Raw genomic sequence first — 13967 nt, 5'->3', positions numbered from 1 at the left:
CATCAATCACAAGAGGATTCCATGCAAGTACATTTGTTTTCAGATCCTCCAAATATATTGTGTTGTAACTGTTTGAATGGCTGTGAAAAACTTAGTCTCACTACAAGTTTATGTCTCTGTTTTGTGTGGATGTCCATCTTTCATTGCCAGTTTCTGAATCTAGTAGTCTGTGCAGAATTGGACTAGCTACCGCTACATACCCTAACAAAGTCACATAGTGCCACTGTCCTCAAGGTTTTAGTTCAACTGTATCACTTATACCATCCTTTTTTAAATTTTTACTGTGAATAACTTATCTACCATTTTTTGGGGGCAGTATGATAAGTGTGATACCAAAAGGAAAAATGAAAAACATTATGGTCAATATTTTATTATTTGAATAATAAGACATAAGTTGACCCAATATTTCTTTGAACAAAACGATTTTTTTTTTAATGATATGCTTTTCTTTTTATAGAACATTTCTTCTTCATTCATTTTATAAATGTTCCCTCTCGAGGTTGTCCTGCTGCGTATGAGAAACCTTGCCAAAATTAAGACGTTCCTTTTTAAAAATGTTATTATTGTTATTAATATTATAATTATTGCCATTTTTGGATTCACTCCTTTCATTTGGATTTCATATTGGTTGGCTCGTTTTGTTTCTGTTTTATTTGTAGTTGAAGGATGTGAACATGTTTGATAGAAATGTGAGAATTCTAAATAGAACGGTGTGTTGTCAGAAAAAGGTTGTGTAAAAAACGGTATTTTGACATTGAAGGAACGACACCTCAAACTGTCTGGTATTCTCCAAATGGATATTTCCTCTCTTAACTCCTTTAGCAGCAGCTCAGCCACAACCATGTTAAGTTCATTTGCAAAGATGGACACTTGCCATACTGAAGTAAGCCATATAGGAGTTTTCCTAAGCCATAATTTACACTACTGTCGTGTATTACAGTCCATACTTTGATATCAGGTCACTGAATTTGAACCTATCAACTGAGTACAGTATTTCTTGATGCCAGACGCACAACCTACCTCTTGCTAAACATTTACACATAATACAAAACACCTGAAATGTAGAGAAGTAGAGAATGAATGCTAGAACCAATGAAATAAAGAAATGCTTTAATGTAAACTGCTTTTAAACTAGTTACAGACCAGATGAAAGAGAGGAATACGTGTATGTGTACCATTCTAGCACAACTAGAGACCCCTACAAATAGATCATTGTTTGGTTAATAATTGAATTGATCTAACGCAGAGTAAGATCACATTGTAGTTGTTTTTGTCCCTGACCATAGGCCTCTGGTTGATATGACTGTTTGAATATGTCAACTGTTTCTTTTAAGTTTTTTCCTTCTTTCAACTGAAATGACACCTGTACGCCAAATAAAACTAGGATCATTATGTAGACATCCGTCTTCCTGGAGAGTTCATTTATAATGCGGCTGATACCCTTATAATGAATGAAAGTTGAAATGTATTAACATGATTCAAATGTTCATAGCTTCCAAGTACCTTTATTGGTGATTCAAAGATATGTATTGTCGACTTTTATCAAAAAGCTATACGCCAGACATGAACCAGCTCAAATGTTAATATTATAATGAAATGGGTCATGTTAACACTGATTTAATTTAAAATAAGTATTGCCTGGTTTCAACCAGTCAACCCTGTTGAATTAATTACACCATAAATCATGCCTTTTTCAGAGGCAGTGACTTCCCTAATGAAAGGTTATTCAGAGTGTGGGTTTGATTTAAATTCCAGCCCCAGTGACATACTGTAGATCTACTCTATGAAATATAACAGTTCAACATGTAGTTAAAAAAGTCATGTCAAATATAGCAGTGAGCAGGGAGTTCACAGGATGACAGAAAGGACACAAGAGGAGTTGGATAACAAAGCAAGCAGTCTATCATGTTGGAACTATCTTCTTTTATGTGCAATCATGAGCCAAAATACAACATCTGGAGTGAATCTGACATGGTTTATGAGGAAAATATGATTTTGAGCATTAGCATTACATATGCAAAGAATGAGTCATTAATAGTTTCCCTATTTTTTGAGATATCAACACCAAATTCAGTGTGGTTCATTTTAGCGACATCCATGACAGAGATACCTAGTTTAAAGTTGATAGGCCACTGTGGAGTGGATTTAAAGTGGTTTAAATGGACACATAAAATCAGATTTTTGATTTGTCAATAACCCAGCCATATTTTGACCAATCCCATAGCTTTCTCAAACTAAGTAAAGACATGTACCATGGGCCTACATTACAAAGGTGGTGTCTTCAGGTCTATGGTTCATGAAAATAAGATCCTGAAGTATTGTTAGCAGCATCTACTGATATACTCTGATGTTGATTTTGTCCACGCTCACCAGATGCGATCAGGACACGCAGGTTGAAATATCACTCTGAACAAACTATATTAATTTGGGGACAGGTCGAAAAGTATTAACCATTTATGGCAATTTAGCTAGCTAGCTTGCTGTTGCTAGCTGATTTGTCCTAGGATATAACCATTGGCTTGTTATTTTACCTGAAATGCACAAGGTCCTCTTCTCCGACAATGAATCCACAGATTATTGCGGTAGAGATACTCTTAATGATCGGCTATGAAAAGCCAACTGACATTTACTCCTGAGGTGCTGACTTGTTGCACCCTCGACAACTAATGTGATAATTATTATTTGACCGTGCTGGTCATTTATGAACATTTGAACATCTTGGCCATGTTCTGTTATAATCTCCACCCAGCACAGCCAGAAGAGGACTGGCCACCCCTCATAGCCTGGTTCCTCTCTAGGTTTCTTCCTAGGTTTTGGCCTTTCTAGGGAGGTCTAGCCCAAACTATGAAAAACAGCCGACACCATTATTCCTCCTCCACTAAACTTTACAGTTGGCACTATGCATTGGGGCAGGTAGCATTATCCTGGCATCCACCAAACCAGATTCATCCTTGTAGTGCCAGATGGTGAAGTGTGATTCATCCCTCCAGAGAACACATCTCCACTACCCCAGAGTCCAATGGCGGCGAGCTTTACACCACTCTAGCCGACGCTTGGGATTGCACATGGTTATCTTAAGCTTGTGTGGTTGCTCGGCCATGGAAACCCATTTCATGAGGCTCCCAATGAACAGTTATTGTGCTGACGTTGCTTCCAGAGGAAGTCTGGACCTGGTAGTGAGAGTTGCAAATGAGGACAGACTATGTTTACGTGCTATACGCTTCAGCGCTCGGCTGGGGAGAAACTTTGATGGTACTGGCGACAGCTTAATTATCAAGGAGGAGTGCGTGTGTGTGTGTGTGTGTGTGTGCGCGCTAATGTAATGCATCATTGTTATTTTCCTAATGTGAATCCTTGAATCTAATCACTCGGCAGGGTGTTGTATGAGAGTCTGTTTCTTCTAAAGCACAGCTTGGCCTTCCACACTCTGCCTTCTTCAGCTGACACCGAGTATCAATCAAACTCAACAGCAAGTATTCTGAATGTACATGTTGTTCCTACAACCTCCTCCAACGGCAAACAGTGCACTTTTCTAGTTTGTAAGTGCAAGACTGCTGTCAATCTCTTCCTTACTGTATGCACAGTGCATGATTGGGATATAGTCTGCACTCACACCTACACTTTTTTGTCACCATTTTGTTTTAGATAGTAGTATGTAAATTATGAAATGAGATGAGTATTATTCCTATGAAAGATCTTAGCACATGTTTCTTATGTGTGTCAGATGGTATGATGAATCCTTCTCATGGCATGCGGTAATGATTCCTTTCATCTCCATGTTCACACATTCATGTTCTCACTTCCCACTGTGTCACGTCCTGACCTTAGTCCCTTTTTTATGTCTCTGTTTTAGTTTGGTCAGGGCGTGAGTTGGGGTGGGCATTCTATGTTGTTTTTCTATGTTTTCCATTTCTGTGTTTGGCCTGGTATGGTTCTCAATCAGAGGCAGCTGTCGATCATTGTCTCTGATTGAGAATCATACTTAGATAGCCTGTTTTCCCCATTTTGGTTGTGGGTGATTGTTTTCTATCTCTGTGTCTGCACCAGACAGAACTGTTTCGGTTTTGGTCGGTCGTTGACGTTTTTGTTAAAATAATGAACACGTACCACGCTGCACCTTGGTCCTCACCTTCTTCCACCTACGACGTTCCTTACACGCTGGGGAAAAAACGTGTTGAATCAACTTTGTTTCCACGTCATTTCAACAAGAACATTCAATGTGATGACGTTGAATCAACGTGGAAAACTAGATTTGCAAAATGTCATCAACAAAAAGGAAATTAGTATTTCTTTTCACCAAACTTTGAACCTTAATCCAATGATATTGTGACATTTTTTGTTGATTTCACATTGAATTCACATTACAACTCAACCAAATGTAAATCAAAACTGGATGTTGAAATGATGTCTGTGCCCGGTGGGCTTGTACCCATAACTAGCTGGGAAGGAGGAGGCATTTCATATTCCAGTCTTCCAGGACAGTCTTCTAAGCCTCTGGGAGAATTCCTCAGGATATCCCTTGAGCCTGGTGCTCTCTTCCCTTCTTGGAATATAATAATCAAGAGACAACAAAAAGCACACACACGCTCGTGCTTGTACATGCACCCACTCACCACCAGCCCTTTTTAATGAGCAGCCTCATCCTGATGTCAGCACATTGTGAACGTGTATGCTTGTGTGTGTGAATGAAGCAGGATATGTCTGACAGTATGGCTCTTTGAACTGGATGGGGAGCCATTATAGAGACCTTCCAGTAGATAAGAGGGCTGTTCTGTTCCTGGTTAACTAAACCCTGTCAGCTCAGCACACCTCTTCTGCCTCCATGGACCACAGGATGGTTGTTACCCCCACATGTCACTAACACTGGCAGCTATGATAGATTCATTGATTTCTAATTTACACTGGTTTCCTCCATCTCTTCTTTTATCTCTCTCAAGCTCTATTTTCACAGTGATTATTCATGATATGATTCATTAATATAGACCACACGGAGCATTCAATAAATGTGCAACTTCTGTGACTTCTGGAAGATTTAAACCCACTTAACCCCTAACTTCTCCATGTTTTCACAATCATTGTAAAGCCCTAGTTATTTTGTTGCTTTGACAAAGTCATTCCTGAAGATGATTATTTATTCACTGTTAACTGGACCTGCTGTTTTGGACCATCTCTCTACCGTACCTCTTGTCTCCAACTCTGAATGATCGGCTATGAAAAGCCAACTGAGGTGCTGACCTGTCTACAAACACTGTGATTATTTTTGATCTGACCCTGGTGGTCATCTATGAACGTTTGAACATCTTGGCCACGTTCTGTTATAATCTCCACCCGGCACAGCCAGAAGAAGACTGGCCACCCCTGGTTCCTCTCTAGGATTCTTCCTAGATTTTGGCCTTTCTAGGGAGTTTTTCCTAGCCACCGTGCTTCTACATCTGCATTGCTTGCTGTTTGGAGTTTTAGGCTGGGTTTCTGTACTGCACTTTGTGACATGGGCTGATGTAAGAAGGGCTTTATAAATACATCTGATTGATTGATTGATTTCATGTGATTAGTGATTCAATTAAAGTATTATGTCCCTCATTTTAAGGTCAATCCTGTTACGTGAACTGAACTCTCGTTTGAATATCGTGAAACGATTCCTTTTTCAGTATCAACAATAAAGAAACATTGTATATTAATAGTCAAATCAGCGTAAAAGCAGGTGAGCTGGTGGGCATTCTCTTGTGTTTTGTGGTGGGAAACTGAGTGAGGTCGAGCATAACACGTCAACTCTGTTACCCATAGACAGAAAGGCTAGAAATGTTTAAACAAGTGTTTTTATTGAATTGTTTGCTTGCATTCAGTTGCCACTCCCTGTTGAACACACAGAACAAGCTTCCATTCCCCCTGTCACAAGGGGATTTGTGACTGATTATAAGATGAACTCATCAACCCTGTTATTGTCAACCCTGTTACTTTATAACCCTGTGAATTCCAGACAACAGTAAACAGCAAATACTGTACACTGAACATTTCAATCATTCCAATGCTTTACAGGCGTACATTGTGTATTGATTCTAAATTAAGTTCCATACCTTGTTATCTTGCTTTATCTTGCTACCCTGCTTCGTCTGGTACTTGAAGTGGGTAAAAACAATTAAGTGTCGGCATTAGCATAATTGTCTTTTTTCGAATAATTTGGCAAATGTCTGTTTTCCCCCACAAGGTTCAAGGCATCACCTCAAATCAAATCAAATCTCATTTCATTTGTTACATGCGCCGAATGCAGGTGTAGACCTTACCGTGAAATGCTTACTTACAAGCCCTTAACCAACAATGCAGTTAGAGAAACAGAGTTAAGAAAATATATACTAAATAAACTAAAGTAAAAAATCTAATAAAAAATGAACACAAAATAAAAATAATGAGGCTATAGACAAGGGGTACCGGTACCGAGGCAATGTGCGGGGGTACAGGTTAGTCGAGGTCATTTGTACATGTAGATAGGGGTAAAGTGACAATGCATAAATAGTAAACAGCGAGTAGCAGCAGTGTAAAAACAAAGGTGGGGGGGGGGTCGATGTTAATAGTCCGGTGGCCATTTGAATAATTGTTCAGCAGTCTTATAACTTGGTGGTAGAAGCTGTTAAGGAGCCATTTGGACCTAGACTTGGCACTCCGGTACCGCTTGCCGTGTGGTAGCAGAAAGAACAGTCTATGACTTGGGTGACTGGAGTCTTTGACAATTTATAGGGCTTTCCTCTGACACCGCCTAGTATAGAGGTCCTGGATGGCAGGAAACTTGGCCCCAGTGATATACTGGGCCGTATGCACTACCCTCTGTAGCGCCTTACGGTCGGATGCCGAGCAGTTTCCATACTAGGCGGTGATGCAACCTGCCAGGATGCTCTCGATGGTGCAGCTGTCGAACTTTTTGAGGATCTTGGGACCCATTACAAATCTTTTCAGTCTCTGGAGGGGGAATAGGTTTTGTCATGCCCTCTTCACGACGGTCTTGGTGTGTTTGGACCATGATAGTTTGTTGGTGATGTGGACACCAAGGAACTTGAAACTCTCGACCCGTTCCACTACAGCCACGTCGATGTGAATGGGGGTGTGTTCACCCCGCCTTTTCCTGTAGTCCACGATCAGCTCTTTTGTCTTGCTCACGTTGAGGCAGAGGTTGTTCCATACTCTCCCTTTATGAGAACTCTTACCGGCTCAGGAACATACAGATTTTGGATGGGATGGAACAACCCCCAAGTGAATCCATGCCTCTGAGTATATGATATTCAGAACATTCCATAGGAAGGTGAGCATACAGTATGTGTATAGTGTATACCCCCAGGACAGACATCCCATGATAATTGTCTTACATGACTATCAATCTGGCTGCCTCAAGCCTCAGAGCATACCGTAGCTACAGGAGAATGATCAGGAGAATTGATTTGTATAGCATAATGACTATGGCTTAGCCCACTACTTGTAACCCTACTAACAAGTATCTTCTTGGCTCTTTAGCACAATAGTAAGATTAATGAGCTTGATGCATTATGGATTCCACATGTCTGCACTCTGCTGCCATATACACCGAGTGTACAAAACCCTGCTCTTTCCATGACATAGACTGACCAGGTGAATCAAGGGGAAAGATATGATCCCCTTATTGATGTGACCTGTTAAATCTACTTCAATCAGTGTCAATGAAGGGGAAGAGATAGGTTAAATAATCATTTTTATGCCTTAAGACAACTGAGAGAGGGATTGTGCATGTGTGCCATTCAGACGGTGAATGGGCAAGGGAAACTATTTAAGTGCCTTTGAACGGGGTACGGTAGTAGGTGCCGGGAGCACCAGTTTGAGTGTGTCAAGAACTGCAACGCTGCTGGGTTTTCCACGCTCAACAGTTTCTCTCTCGTGTTTATCAAGAATGGTCCACCACCCAAAGGACATCCAGCCATTGGCAGGCCAGTGGTTGAAAAAGGGTCATTGATGAAAGAGGACAGAGGAGGCTGACACAAATTGTGTAGAGCAGCAACAGACAGGCTACAGTTAGTCATGTTTTCATGGCACACATTGGGCCCCTTGATAAAAACTGGAGTGACTTTCGAATGCCACAGGATATCTGAACATCATTGCCAATCCGGTGCATCCCTTCATGACAACAGTGTATCCATCTGCGAGTGGATTTCATCTCTTCGGAGTAGAGATCCACTATCAGCCAACTGAACACAACTGTGGGATGCATTGGAGTCAACATTGGCCAGCATCCCTGTTGAACACTTCTGAAGCCTTGTTGAGTTCATGCCCCAACGAATTGAGGCTGTTCTGAGGACAAAAGGGGACAAAAGGGTTCTGTACACTCAGTGTATTATAGTATACTGTAGTTGTGCTTTGGTTTTCAAGCCTGAATGGCTGAAGGGAATGCATGAATAATAAGTACAATACAAATGATGTTGTTCTCCATGACATGCACTGAATGTGACAGTTCTGTTTTGTCTTCTGAGTGAAACGGCCAACCATTTTATTGTACCACCTACTGTATTTGTATTTGTTTTTGTAATTTGACAGTTCTGTATAGTGATTCGTGGCTATGGAGATCATCTCATGCAGCCTGGCATTGTAAGGACACAGTGTTGCATGAAAAAGCAAGCTGTAGGCAGACAGCAGGCAGTGTGACATACTGTAAGCAGCATGGTGTATATATATATATCAGGGGACAGCCAAGGGTTTTAATGGTTCGTAGAAAGTTGTGGAACGGCGCTTAAAATGAGTTTGCCTTTCCATGTGATAGTAATTGAAATAGAATGGCATGTGCTTAACTGTTGCTGTATAACTGGATATCCAACGTTGGCAGAAACGTGTTGCAGCCCAGTGGGTTCTGTTCTGCCTCCCTCTGGACCTGTTGGAAACAACGAACCATTCATGTAAGCTCACAAGATCAGGGTGGCTCCAACGTCTACGTCTGACCTGCCTTAGCCATGGTGCTTAACGCTGTAGATTAGGTAATCCTGAAGGATTTGAACCCTTCAATCCTTGGCTTCCAAGATAGTTTTGTCTCTTTATCCATCTATCCCTTTCATCTCAGGTTGGGCTTGACCCCTAACTCAAGTGCCTCCTCCCATGCTTCAACAATGTTCTCAAAATGTCAAAGATGGGCGTACAATCAGAGGGGAGATATTTTGGCGGTGCTGTTAAGCCTGTCACTGTCTTCACCTCACAGAATAAGTAGGTCGGTCTACATACTCCTTAGTAGTGCTCATTTCCAGGTCTGCTCTCCCTCAGCCCTCCAACCGTACCGATGTACTTACTGTCAGCGCCAGTCATCTACCGTCACCTCCAGTCTCTTTGGTCTGTTCCACACCGGGGGCGTCAGAGTCCTGCTCTCCGCTGTGGGGGCCCTGGTGGGCGGACAGGCGGTCCAGAGACCTGGGCGACATATTAATGTCCCTTCTTCTATAGCACCAGCACATGGCCAGGTCGGCCCGGAATGAGGGCATGTAGAAGCCATAGATGACCGGGTCAAAACATGTGTTCAGGTTGCCGAAGACAAACAGGGCGTGGTGGATGTATTCAGGCGTGACCTGCAGCATCTCCGGCTGGAACCAGTACCAGATACCCAGGAGGTAGTAGGGTGTCCAGCAGACCACGAAGGACATCACGATGATGATGGTCATCTTTAGAGTCTTCATTCGTGCTTTGGGGATCATGTCTGTGCCACTGCGTCTCAGGCAGGACTCGCCAGCTGGAAAAGTATGGCACTGGTTAGTAGCTTCCTAAAGCCAATGTTGCTATCAGATCTCTCCTGAACATTGTTAATGTATAATTAATGTTGGAACAGCATATAGGCCTACTGAGGTTGCCATTTTGGCCATGGCAGTATTGTGGATGCCAGATTGGAATAGCTAGCTTGTACCTTTGTTCCTGTGGAGTTGCTGATTGATCTCAACGAGGATGTGTGTGTAGCAGAAGCTCATGACCAGCAGGGGGAACACGTAGAGAGTGACGAAGTAGAACATGTTGTAGACCGTCTCCTGCCATCGCTCTTTGAAGCTGCCATGGGTCACACACTGGGTGAAGTCTACGCCCTCTGCCTTGATGGCCCGGAAGATGAACAGCTGGGGAACAGGAAGTCACTGAGTAACAACAACCACAACATCTAAGATGTATGACAATCCACCTACTGTAAATACAGCAGCACCTTTCACACAGGTATACACTGGGTTACTACAGTACTACTTCAGGTTGTGTTGGGGATAATTTAATCTACCTTCAAAGTATAAAACTCAGTTGAGGTCTTGGCTGCTATTTTGTGCCAGAGCACTAGCCAGAAATGGGTGGTTTAATGAGAAAATGCAGTGGCTGAGTCATGTCTGAAGTATTTTCTGATTAATGAATGCAATGGTCAGTAGCATCACAGTAACTTTCAAGGTGGATCCATACTCTGCAATGGCTTTCAAAATGATTTGGGGACATAAATCACTATGACAGACATATATAAATACTGAATTGATTTCTGATTTTTTTACTAATTGTATCCAATCTGAGTTGGGGACGGAGTTGTTCGCTTTTTGCAACAATGCAATTTTACTTGTTTTCCAATCCCCCATGTATTAATAAAACGTTAGATTGTTTCAGTGTTTAAATACTTGCTTTTACAACATCTCCCTCCTCCCACTGCTGATGTTGCACTTTCCTAATTCTCAGGAATATAATCACATTTCACACTCTGGGGGGGGCAAAATTAACTAACTAATATCAGCATGCCAGGAATTTAAAGATTTCTCGCTGAAATGCCTCCTCATTTCCAGGAAGACTCCAGAAGGCATGTCCCTATCTGTCTATCTACCCACTTGTCCTTGCCTCAGTGCTGCATAGGGGCGGTGATTACGTGGGATCTCAGACGGTGTGGCACTGATACGTAAATCCTGTTGTGCCCCAGTGCTGCATAGGGGCGGTGATTACGTGGAATCTCTGACAGTGTGGCACTGATACGTAAATCCTGCTATGCCCCAGTGCTGCATAGGGGCGGTGATTACGTGGGATCTCAGATGGTGTGGCACTGATACGTAAATCCTGTTGTGCCCCTCTGCACTCTGCAGCCCTGAGAATTAAATTACAGGGGAAGAGCCTGAGGCAAGACATTCAAGATGCTCATGCCCTGTGGTGAATCACTCGCCTACCAGCAGGTGCACTGATAAAACTCCCTAGCAGCCCCGGCGCCACTCTGACAGCAAATTAGGCTTATTTGTCTACTCAGATTAACAAATCTATTCCCATGAGGGACACAAGACCACACTGTGAGGCATCTTTCATTTCCTTTTTTGATACAGCAGACAGGATTGTGTTTTTGATTCAAGGAACACCGTGCCAAAGAGCCAGGGAGATCCCCAGCCTATATTCATTAAATCCCCATCTAGGTCCATCAGTATGTGTGCACAGATGACTGTTGAGATGACAGTTGAGTACAGTACACCATGCAGGAACAGAATCGTAGGTAATGCCTCCTCGTTCGTCACTGTGTGTGTATGTGTGTGTGTGTATTAGAATTACGTTTGACCTTGACCAGATTAATTCAGTATCTGTCACAATTGGTGACCTCAGCCATCCTTTCACCTGTCATCGCCCATCAGCAACTGGGTCGAGAGTGTTAATTGGTACTTGAAACATCTGTGCAAACTGATTGATAATGTGCACACTCCCGCTCAGCCCAGTCAAAGCTCTTCTCTGTCCTGGCACTCCAATTGTGGAACGAGCTTCCCCCTAAAGCCAGGACAACAGAGTCTCTGCCCATCTTCCAAAAACAACTGAAACCCTTCCTCTTCAAATAATATCTTAAATAAGACATCTTAGTCTCCCCCCTCGCCACCCACCCAAAAAACTTCTGTATTGAGGCAAAATGTACTCATGACAACTGTGATATGTGGTTATCTCACCTCGCTATCTATTGTTTTAGGTTATTAATGTAATTTTTACCCCCTTTTTCTTACAAATTTTGTGATTCCGATCTTGTCTCATCGCTGCCAGGCTCGGGAGAGGCGAAAGTTGAGTCATGCGTCTTCCGTAACATGACCTGACCAAAAGACGCTTCTTAAAACCTGCCTTCGTAACCTGGAAGCCAACTGCACCAATATGTTGGAGGAAACACCGTTCAACTGACGATGAGGTCAGCCTGCAGGTCGCCCGGCCCACCACAAGGAGTCACTAGAGCGCGATGAGCAAAGTAAAGCCCCCCCCGGCCAAACACTCCCCTAACCCTACGATGCTGGATCAATTGTGCACCGCCATATGGGACTCCAGGTCACGGCCGGTGATCAAACCCTAGGCTGTAGTGACACCACAACATGACGATGCAGTGCCTTAGACCGCTGCACCACTCGGGAGGCCCTCACCTAGCTATCTTAAGATGAATGCACTTACTCTAAGTAGCTTTGGATAAAAGCATCTGCTAAATTGCTCAAATGTAAATATATATTTTTAAGTGCCTTGACTAACCCACAGCTAGAGCTGCACTTAGCATGAACACGACATCTCAACAACATACCAGGACTTATCAAAATCATTTTCACTTTAAGGAATTTACCTTGAATTTCTTGAAGTGCCACACTAGTTATAGTAAATAAGGCTACAGGGGTTTTAACTCACCTGTGGTAAAGCCAGAAGCACGCTGAGGACCCAGGCCATACCCAGCATCCTCTTGTTCCGGTGGTGGGAGTTGAGTGAGTCCAGCGGGTGCAGGATGGCGTGGTGCCTGTCCAGACTGACCACCACCAGGATGAAGGCTGACGAGTGCATGGCAAACAGCTTGAGGAAGCATAGCATCTTACACATGGCGTCCCCGCCATACCACTGCACCGTGATGTTCCAAATGGCGTCCAGTGGCATCACCACAAAGGTCATCATCAGGTCGGCGGCGGCCAGGCTCATGATGAGTGGTCGCAGGTGAGAAGCCAGGCGCCGGCCACGCCCCCGGCACACACTGACCAATAATGCAAGGTTGCTGCAGGCGGCAAATAGGAAGAGGATTGAGGAGGCAGAATCAGGAGATAGGTTGGAGAAGGTTTGAGCAGAGGGAAGAGATGATAAGGTGGCGCCGACACGGAATTGGGCGGCTCGGGTGAAGGTGGGCGCCTCCCAGTCAACCAGAGGGGGAAACTGGGACATGTTTGAGAGAGCGGGTTGCATTGACCCGGTGACACCCACTAATGGAGGCCTCAGGAGGGACAGGTTGCCAGACATCCTGGGTTGGAAAAGACAAGGTTTATATGAATGACTGTAGATAAAGTAAAACATGTATATCCTTATCGTGATTACATACATTATTATCATATACACATCAAAGTTTTTATGTGAGGTCAGTTATTCTATATTGCTCTTGATAAGATAAGTGATTATTAATATAAAATAAGACCTCATGCGACTGAGAAACAGCATACACTACATTAATATGGTTGTTTTTCATTTCACCACTTAGTCCACCAACCAACTCATCAGAGAGAAGCGTACTCACTGGGCACACCACATAATTTCAACGTGGATAATTGGGTAATATTTGGTTGAGAAGTTGATCAATGAGATTACAACATATATTCTCCCACTCAAGAAGACAGCCAAAAGTTAGTTGAATTGCCAATGTGTTATCACTATGCTTTCAACCATCTAAAAGCACAACCAAATTCCAATGGAAAAACAATGTCTGTTTTTCGGTTTTAATTGTCACCCAAATGTCTATCACTGCACTTTCAACCATCTAAAACCACAGCAAAGTTCAAATGGGAATACAATGTCAGATATTTTGTTTTTAAATAAAAAATGTAAAAAACATTTTTTAGCCTTTATTTAACTAGGCATGTCAGTTAAGAACAAATTCTTATTTACAATGACAGCCTACCCCAGACGATGCTGGGCCATTTTTGCACCGCCCTATGGAACTCTCAAACACAGCTGGATGTGATACAGCCTGGAATCGAACCAGGGACTGTAATGAC

The 13967-nt window shown here is 42.8% G+C and overlaps 1 protein-coding gene across 1 annotated transcript; it reads right to left on the bottom strand.

The window, feature by feature from the left end:
• Positions 1 to 7134: 7134 nt before the first annotated feature.
• Positions 7135 to 13308, bottom strand: LOC124005727 (gonadotropin-releasing hormone II receptor-like). The gene is made up of 3 exons (XM_046315223.1): positions 12625 to 13308; positions 9896 to 10097; positions 7135 to 9724 (listed from the first exon to the last, which is right to left on the bottom strand). Exons 1-3 carry the CDS (start codon positions 13306 to 13308, stop codon positions 9303 to 9305), a joined length of 1308 nt encoding a protein of 435 aa, XP_046171179.1. The 3' UTR covers positions 7135 to 9302.
• Positions 13309 to 13967: the final 659 nt, after the last annotated feature.

Source organism: Oncorhynchus gorbuscha, linkage group LG19 (genome assembly GCF_021184085.1).
Source record: "Oncorhynchus gorbuscha isolate QuinsamMale2020 ecotype Even-year linkage group LG19, OgorEven_v1.0, whole genome shotgun sequence".
Taxonomy (NCBI): Eukaryota; Metazoa; Chordata; class Actinopteri; order Salmoniformes; family Salmonidae; genus Oncorhynchus; species Oncorhynchus gorbuscha.
Note: the sequence above shows the minus strand (reverse complement) of the source record. Positions and strands in the feature narration are given on the sequence as shown.